Source organism: Malaya genurostris, chromosome 3 (genome assembly GCF_030247185.1).
Source record: "Malaya genurostris strain Urasoe2022 chromosome 3, Malgen_1.1, whole genome shotgun sequence".
Taxonomy (NCBI): Eukaryota; Metazoa; Arthropoda; class Insecta; order Diptera; family Culicidae; genus Malaya; species Malaya genurostris.
This window is the reverse complement of record NC_080572.1, coordinates 286,941,071-286,951,000: the sequence shown is the minus strand read 5'-3', so window position 1 is coordinate 286,951,000 and position 9,930 is coordinate 286,941,071. Positions and strand designations below refer to the sequence as shown.

Genomic DNA, 9,930 nt, shown 5'->3' with positions numbered 1-9,930 from the left:
TGCTTTAAATTAGAGAAAATTATTCGTATTCACGTCAAACCGGTTATGTCTCTGACATTACTCACCTGCATTTTACAGAGATGTTTGTCCCGTTAGTCTTATCGCAGAAAATCGCTAGAAATGTCACAATATAGTTTAAATATCGCAATACCTATCGCTGTACTAGGATTTACATAATACATACATAATCATACATAATGAAACTCTACTAAAATTGAAGCACTTCCTGAAAAATCCACTGTCAATAATTTTAATTTACGTCGTTTATTTATGCCCGGCTTTAACACTTTAACACAATATTAGGTCAAATGGCCTAATGAGTTTCGACGATGTACGCAATAACACATATCAGGTATGTTTTGTTTGAAAAGTTATAAATAAAGGCCGCCAGTCTAAGGCTGTGAACCATTTCGCGGTTAATTTTAACTTTTGGTTAAAATCTGACACTCGAGCGGTTGATTTGATGTTGTCAAAAGTAACCCTGCTTGAGAGCATGGTTATTTTTGACAGTTCGATGGTTATTTTCCGACACTGAAAAAAATCTTGCAATGAAAACTCTAGTGATAATTCTTTAGCTGAAATTATTTCCAGTGTAAAATAAACCCAAATAATTTTTTTTCGTCCGTCAAATTTTGAAATGGGCCGCAGTTTTAGTTAAATTTAACTACTCGACACAAAATAACCGCTCAAGCGTCAGATTTCAACCAAAAGTTAAATTTAACTGCGAAATGGTTCACAGCCTAAGTAATGAACCCGAACCCAAATAAAGGATTTATTTCTTTCAATTCGACTATCACTTTCACCTCGTTCAAATAACGCATTTTGCTTCGCTTCATTCAGTGTTTTTTTTTCATACATATTTTAACATTATTGCGGTTAATCTATTCAACAAAGTGGATGCTGCAAGAAAATGCGGTAAATTGCACCGATATGAGATGTATAACGTGATAGAAGCAAACTTCTGCCATGATTTTTTCTGTCTCGTGAAACAAGAACCAGTCTGGTTTCGAAAACAACAATAGATCGATCTCATTAATATAATCCCTTATGCTATTTAATAAAGTCCGTAATCGATGAGACTGCGGCTGACGCTCCAGCAGTCCAGTCCAGAGTTTCATTTACGGCTTCCAGACTGGGTTGGAAAATGTGCACCTGTTAGTCGTTCCGTAGATGCTACCCGAAAATGATGGGAAGTAATTTGTTCGCTGCCGATGTGTTCACGTTCCGTTTTCCGTTGCTACTATCTACTTTCGGGCCGATTTTATGTACGCCAGATGTGCGAGGAATTAGTTACGAGCAGGAATATCTCAGTTCTGCCGAGCTGGAACCGTATGTGGATTATCGGAGCGGTGGCCCGAGTTCTACTGCAATTAGCGAATCGGAAGTGGGGATCTTTGGTGATACTCGGCATCGGAATGTAACGAGAAGCTACCCGTAAGTGATATGTTGGTTCAAAAAAAAAAAAACAGTGGAACGCGATCAAATTCCAGGGTATTCTTCGGGAAATGTTACATACTTAAACACTGCCTGTAATTATGGTTAATAAGATATGGATAATGAAATTTTGTTGAATGAGTAGTGAGTTATCATTGTATCAAGTGTTTGATGAAATTGTCATATGATGAATAAATCTGACATCAGCAGGAATGTTGATTACATGTGAACAAATTTGATCTGGATAGATGGAGTACCGATATATAGACTGTGAGAAACTAGAGAATAGTGTATATTTATGAGTTTAGAATGACATAAAAGAGCATCAAACATGACATAGGGCAACGGCTCCCTATTTCATCTGAGCTCCTATTTCCATCTCATCTCTTCACCTCATTACTTTGAACATGAATAATATTCTAAAACCTACCTGAACCAAACTGTGAAATGTTTTAAAATGATTATGAAAGCTGTTGTCACACTTTCCTTTTGAAAGAAATGGTTTTAAGTTCTTCGTGTATCGTTTTTTTCATTAAAAATAAACTCATTTTTCAATTTAGGACACATTTTCGTCTCAAGATTTACAGTTCGTCATGTTTCTGATTATCTACTAATCGATTCGTCTCAAAACATGATCACTTTTTCGCACAACTACACTACCATTGAATGCTGGATGACTTCATAATTAGTAATGTTCACTTGCCACTTGTTTAATAAACGATTTAAAACTTCAAGAATTACCCGACAAACAATAAAAGTCTTTAAAAATATGAGATGAAAGTTTTTCACTTAGTTCACTTGATTGCGCTTTGTTTTCATCTCATTTGGTTTCGCAAAGTTGCCAAGTTATCTCATATTGTTACAAAAAATAAATTGATTTTCTTCTTCAAATTATTACCAAAAAGTATGTTTTTGGTATCCGTGACATTAGTTTAATTATATTATTGATAATAATATATAAATAAAACTGTTTTGGCTTCGAATATTACCAGAAAGAGCGTGTTAAATACTAATGAAATAACCATTGTGGCAAATCTAGTAGCACTGGTTTCATTCCGCTATACGCCAACATAACGCTGTGAAATGTGTGTGTTTTTCATCGGCTGTGCACAGAGATGCCAGATATTTTCATAGAAAATATGTATTACTTTGCATAGAAAGTCTATATCTGTTCTATCTGTTTTCACTAATAAAATGATGTTAAAAGATAGTTCTTCAGATCTCCGTAAGCCATTGCCCCATTAATTAGATAATTCCACGAGTAAATTTTTTACCAATAATAATAATGTGGAAATATCCTGGTGGGTATGGTTGTATCGTTTGAGTTGTATATCTGGCAGCGGTAAGGCAGTCGGTCACCAGAATATCTGCAAGCCATATTTTTCCAGCTGGCAGCGTTTAGTCAGCCATCTGGCAGCCATGCGAATGCGGGTGAGAGTGTAATAGTGGAATATTTTGTTTTGATTGCTGTCGCCATTGCTAATTTATAGGATGAATAAAAGATCAACGATAGGATGAATAAAAATCCATTGAGATGAAATTAGGAGCAGAGTAGTGAAAACATCATTAGTGTTTTTAGCTGTTTTATAAATATTAGCTCAATTTTCAAGAAATGTGAATCAATTTTCAACGTGGAGCAAGGCGAATAAAGCAGTAATATGAAATAGTTACAGTGATTTTAGTGGCTAAATCGGGGTTTGAAGGCGACGTCCTTACAAATGAGATGAAATAGGGAGCCCTTACCCTATTTACAATTGTTTCCACAGATGAACATCACACTTAAAACTTAATTCTGATACCGAAAATACCGATATTTAGCTGAAATCTCGGCAAGAATATTTTTTCCGAATTCGGCCGACACGCGTTTTATAAATTACTGTGTTTAATAGTAACTGACTACATTACCGAAATCAGTAAATTCACGACATCACTTTACCGAAATCTCGGTAAACAGCTTTTGAGCCGCCCTTACGCAAGAATCATTAATGGCGAAGACATTACTTCTTAGTAATGACACCCACTTATTTTTTCTCGCAGAATCTCGCCGAAATAATTACCGAGATTTGCACCGCCGAGTACTCGGAAATCATCTCGGAAAAAAAATTGCCGAGAGTAATCTAAAAATCGGTAATCTTAAATTTGACAAACGTCAGTTATTACCGAAATCATTAGCAAAAAGTTTACTGTCTGCTGTCGGCATAACCTTTATTGAAAGTTCGGTAGAAGCAAAGAAGTGGAATTTTCTGAATTACTGAGCCTTTCGGCCTTTTTCAGAAAGGCATTAGAATTGCTGGAAAACCGACTTTCGAACGGATCCTCGGAGACTCATAGTGTTATATACCATTCGACTCAGTTCGAAGAGATCGGAAAATGTCTGTGTGTGTGTACTTTTCAAAGATATTTTTACACGCTCAATTTTGTTAGAGATGGCTGAACCGATTTTACCAAACTCATGCTCGTTTGAAAGCTATTATTAGGCCATTGATCAAGTTCAAAGATCAAATGGCTGTGATTTTTGATTCCGGAGATATGATTGTATAAGTGACGTAACCGACAAAACGCGTTGTTTTTTACCGCTCTAATGTATATAAGGGTGCTAATATTTTGGGATCTGAGATTTTACAATTTTACTGATTGTTCAGTAACCAATACTATGTTTTCCGAGATTAGTTTAAAATATTTACTGAGTGCATCTTTTGCCGAAATTTGGCAAAAATTTTTGTTGACCTCATCAGTGAATAACGATTATGCCGGAATCAGCAAATACGTTTGCCGAAATTTCGAAATATATAAGACGACTTTCATTTGCGCTTTGCATTTTCGCAAGGGAGCAGTTATTTTCTGACGCAATATTTTGCAGAAGATTTTCGATGATCACTCGAAAAAATGGAGTATATTTTGAAAGTAGTCCAGAAGAAAAATGTGAGAATCTACTATATTTTGAGTTAGTACAAAAACTACAAATTGTTATCTATAGAAATCGCCTTCCATAGCCTGCTTTTACCAAATACAAATAATAATACCCCTAAGTCCCATACAAACGAACCGCCAATGTTTGGTTCACAGCCTGAACAAGTAAGCCTAGCAAACTACTCCCTTTCATTGCGATAGTTTGAAAATGTGGAAGATCGTTTCTGGCAACGCTTTATGCTAGTTGCTACGGTGCAAAACAAACTTGTATCGTTGCTGTATTAAACTGCAACAATCAGTCTAAATATCACCGGCACTAGCACAAAAGATGAAAAATGAACACAAACACCCATGAATCTACAAATATTAATACAGCTAGTAGTATATTCATAGTGGCTAAACCATTCTAGATTATTGTTTAACTTACATTTCGCTTGTGATCTTGATTATCAGATAAAAACTGTTTGTTTATTTATTTATCACTATAATAAACAGTAACTATGGTGAACTTGTTCTTACCCTTCAGTGTTGCTAGTTTTATAGGAAACTCGTTAAAGTACATTGTCACTCTGACAGTGTATCATGACAGTGTACCGCACGATACAAAATGTATCCTTGAAAATTTGTCGAAGTATTCCGTATTATAATTTGTATTTGCTTTTACTGTCAAGAAGTTATTACGGGATGCCGAACTACGAAGATGCTACGACTGGTAGTAATATCGGCTCTCTGGTCTGGAGGAATATCGAAATCCCTATTGGATCGGATAGGTTCAGAAGTTACTGTTTTTTGCATGGCCTTCACTGTGTTTTGCGTTTTTTAACGCTGTTTGCTTCGAAGTAGAGGCATTGAGTATTACCGGTAACAAATTCATTAATCTTATTTATTTTTTTGCATCTTGTATTTTTTTACGTTTATACGAGAATAAAACGAAACCTTGATCACACATTAAATATTTATAATTTCGTAAAACTAGAATCGATTTTTTTTGTTTACTTTCAATAGCTGGAATCTCAGTAATTAAAATCCACTTGCTGAACATACAGTGTAACTTTTGCCGAATGCGCAGTAATATTTTTGCTGACAATTTCGGTAATAACTGACGTTTGTCAAACTTGAGGCTGCCGACACTCCGCAATATTATCTGTTGCCGTGATGATTACTCGGTTGTGCAAATTTCGGCAATTATTTTACCGAGATTCAGCGAAAAAAATTAAGTGTGTATGAAATCAATTATCGGTTTTCGTATGTTTGAGCCCCGATCTGGAAGGATTCTTAGTGTCAGTAGGATCCATAGTACTAGCCATGCAATGATTCTGTACACTAAGAATCAGCTGCTAAGTCTGTTGAAATAGAAAGACCAAATTCCACAAAAGGAATGTAATGCCAAGACTTTGCTTCAAATCAATTGTGAAACTTGAATGTTTATTATTCATTTTTAATCTCCTATAACAAATTCCTGATAATGTCGTAAAATCTCGTATGCAGGAATACCGAAAATTTCGGTAATTTCCTTTTCTAGAAAACGACAATAATTTCGAAAATTTACCACTCGCCTGAAACCAAATATTTCAGTAAATGCAAATTATCTGTCAGAATATAAATGCTGCGAATCTCGGTTGATTTACAGCTTGCTGCAATGATTGTCGAGCACTTGGCTGCCCAGAATCTCGGCAAATGTTTGCCGAATTCGGGGTAAAATCTAAGTTTGATGTATTCTGATATTTTTTAGTAACAAGAATTGTAATTTTACGTTGAATTGGACTTGAAAATTCGATTTGGTTTTAGTTAAATACAGTAGTATGATAAATTAATGGCGGTTTTCATTGAAAAACACTGGTGGTGTGTATTGCTCTGGTTGTGCACTTTCTAGCAGAAATGACAATAAAACACTGTCAAAAAATTGCACTTCTGCTCGAAAGTGCAAAAGCAGAGTAATCCACGCCACCAGTGATTTTCAATGAAAAACGGCATAAGTGTTCATAAATTGCGTCAGATATGGAAACACGTCACCAGTTGAATGTTTCAGTTTTGCTATGTATTTTTACTATCACGGAGACTATACAAGGGACTCGTCAAGTAAAATATGGCATACTTGGATTTACGTCATGTGTAGTTTTCGTTGTTTCTAAGAGTGTAGTATTTGGCTATAGAGGCGCTTCCGGAAACATGAATTTTCTCTTGCCGTACAAAGTTTCTGTCGAAACAGCTGTCTGCTCTCTGTACTTTTTGTACACGAAATTTCCTGAAGTTTGACTGTTTCTCTATGCTGATATGATCTAAATATTATTACAACATTTTTCAAATGTTTATCGAGAAACATCGCTATTTTAAACATCCGATTTAACCACTCAAGTGCTTTGGTGAGAAAACATCCATCGATAAACCCACTGGTCATTAAATATGATCGCGTATCATCTGCTTTCACATAACCCATCAGACGATCATTAAATAATCAGTCAACTGTATTTTAGGTACAATAGATCAGCAGGACAACCATCACAGTTCAGTCGCAATCGGAGAAGATACCCTTATCCTTTAACTAAGCTTAAGAAACGATCAGACTACATTTCCGACAGCCAGAAGGTGTTCATCATGGATAGTCATTTTACCAACTTCGTATCGTCGATTGCGTCTTCTTTGAAGGTAATGGTGTTAATGCTGGCATTCATTGTACCAGCGATTATTATACATTTCTTCGTCATACCGATAAAAATTATGGTCGCAATGGCAAAAGTTTCACTACTGAATCTTTCCACACTTGGACTGGTTTGGTGGGGATTCTTCGGTTATCGAAGGTATAACTATAATTCGTGGTTGAATGGCGGTTGGAATAACGGCTGGTGGCCGAACGGTTGGTGGCCAAACGGTGGAGTGAATAATCCTGGATTCCCTGGTGGTCCTGGTACGAATCCTTAGTTTACTGGTAGATTGAACGCGATTTCCGACGTGTCAAAGCAAGCTTGTCAGAGTAAACGCGATGTGGTACCAGTGCATCGCATCGTTACGATACGAAACGCTTCGTAAACTGCATTCTCTCTGGATGCGCCCTTACATTTTGTTCAATTGATCATAACCAGAAGTAAACTAACCGGTGCCATACAGAAAATTTATATTTTTATCTCGAAAGAAAATCCATTGCTATAATTTTCATAAAAGTTTTCTACTTAAATTTAAATCCTAATCCTAAAAATCCATAGAGATGTGCCCTACTCTCTAAACAACGCTAAATAAAAAAGGAAATGAAGCTTTATTTTTTTGATAATTTTTGTCATATACAATTTTGGTGGATCTATGGAAAAGAAACCCTCTGGGCTGACTCCAACCAACGAAGCTCTAAAACCATGCCCATCAATGGGTAGCACTGGTCGTGCATTAAATTCGGTACTAAAGTTCAACCATATTTTCACATCGGCGGTTGTCATTCTACAAACAATCGATTGAATGCGTTTCCTAATAAATTGACAAAAAAAAACCAAGCTTAAAACGAGCCACAAATTTGAGATGTTTAAGGAGTACGTGGATTCTAGTTATAAAGAATTCAATGCGCTTCTGCACGCTGATAAAAATATTGTAAATGTAACTAAATTTGGGTTCCGGTTTATTTTATTGAAATAGTGACATAGGAAAATTTTGTTTAATACAGTAAATATACAGTTACTTACAACTACTAAACTAGATTTAGATTAGTTTGTTTCAATAAATATTTTGATAAACCTAAATATTTTACTTTTACGTTCCTGTCAATTTCTTGACAAACAATTTCATAGTGCATTTAACTTGCAAAATCAGTTTAAAATGAACTAACTTAAGGTAAAGATAATATTCGAAATATATCCAAGCGATATGATCAATATCGCGATAGCCTTCGCCACAAGCACAAGTCTCGGAAAGTCCAATTCGAAGGAGATGTGCATCTATCGTGTAGCCCCCTGAACCATGCCTTTGTTGATATTTTAGGAATAATTGAGTGCATCCACCGAGCCAGATCATCCCTATCCTAAGTAGCTTGCCAGCTGGCAAGAGTTATTTGGCAAGATGCGCTATAGAATTCGTTGAAAGCAATCGATCGCTCATAAATTTCACCCTTAACAGCTCCACATTTGGCTAAATTGTCGGCTCTTTCATTGCCAGACTACCCAAGTAACAATTCGAAGTTTGGTGTCTCTTTTGACAAGTAATATCATAGTTTTCAAAGGTTCTATTAAACCCTTTAACTAGACTAATAACTGGACTAAAAACAAAACAATTTGTACTTTGATAAAACCATGCAACCACTCTTAATATTGCTTTCAAACATTTTCTTCAAAACATTATTGACAGTTAAATTCTTTCATAAGTCTAGTTTTGTGTGTGTGTGTTCGCGTTCGCGTTAAGACACATTTGTTGAGGGCTTTTTGATTTATTACTTCTTAGGTTGAGTGTAATTGGCATTAAAGCAAATGTTATGGCCGCCATTATGATGTTCTTTGCTGTAGCCTTTATTGACATCAAATAAATTTCAAAATGCAAAAACAAGGACAAGTTTTGACGCCACGAAATAGATTTATACAAAAATGACAATGAATCACAAAAAACTTCTTCTCAAACTCGAAATTAAAATCTAATATATTCTCACTGATTGCATTTAAAGCTAACATTTAAAACACACATTCAAGAAAAATATGCTCAAAATAACAGTTTATTCATAGCGAAATTCATTCCATCCGTTGTTGATCGTATAGCTGGTTTCAAATTTTTCTTGAATTTGGAGATTTAACACAGGTTTATGCTGATTCTTCACTTTGCTGTATAAATCTTATGAAGAATGGTCCACTTAGCAGGATTATGCTCTTATAGAGGTTTTCAGTAGGCTTTCATGGAATTTAAAGTTTTAATGCAAGATTTATTATGCAGCATTGAGGACAGCTACAAGTATATATTAATACTAAAAATGTTACTTGGGTACACACCAAGATTTTATTTCCCTGTTCGGCAATTTCTTTGACGAAAACTTTCGGTAAAGATCAGAAATAACCGAATTTCCGGTATACGAATTTAAGTTAACAAAAATTATGCAAATTTTTACAAAACGATCAGTTGCACGCAATTTTTTACAGAATTCTGTTAAAAAAAAGCACAATTGATACGGTAAATATGAAAAGTCGCCGAGTACGGTAAAAAAATATACCGTCCGCTCTGTGAAACAATTTTCGATTACCGAACTTCGATAAATATAAAAACCAATGAAAACTAACTGTCAAATAGTAACCATTTTGAGAATTTGAAATGCGTAGAATTGAAATCATTCTAAAAAAATGATTTATCGAGTGATTTATCCAGCGGTTACAGGAGGAAGACTGACGCCTTATTGAAATTATCAGTTAGTATTCTTTAATTTACCAATACTTAAATTTTTCAAGTAATAATATGTTTTTACTGCCGGGAGCATATCCCCGGGTATGGGGCTGAATTACATCGACACGTAAATAATCACCTAAAAAAAGGACACTTCTTAGCGTCTACGAACTTTTTTGAAAAGCAATGCGCGCTTTGCTAATTTTTATTCCTTGAAGCGATATATAATTGAAAAACATCCGACTGAAA

The 9,930-nt window shown here is 35.2% G+C and overlaps 1 protein-coding gene across 1 annotated transcript; it reads left to right on the top strand.

The window, feature by feature from the left end:
• The first annotated feature begins 1,183 nt into the window (after nt 1–1,183).
• Nucleotides 1,184–7,311, top strand: LOC131434377 (uncharacterized). Its single transcript, XM_058601045.1, has 2 exons — nt 1,184–1,434; nt 6,819–7,311. The coding sequence occupies exons 1-2, from the start codon at nt 1,184–1,186 to the stop codon at nt 7,261–7,263; spliced, it is 696 nt and encodes a 231-aa protein (XP_058457028.1). The 3' UTR covers nt 7,264–7,311.
• Nucleotides 7,312–9,930: the final 2,619 nt, after the last annotated feature.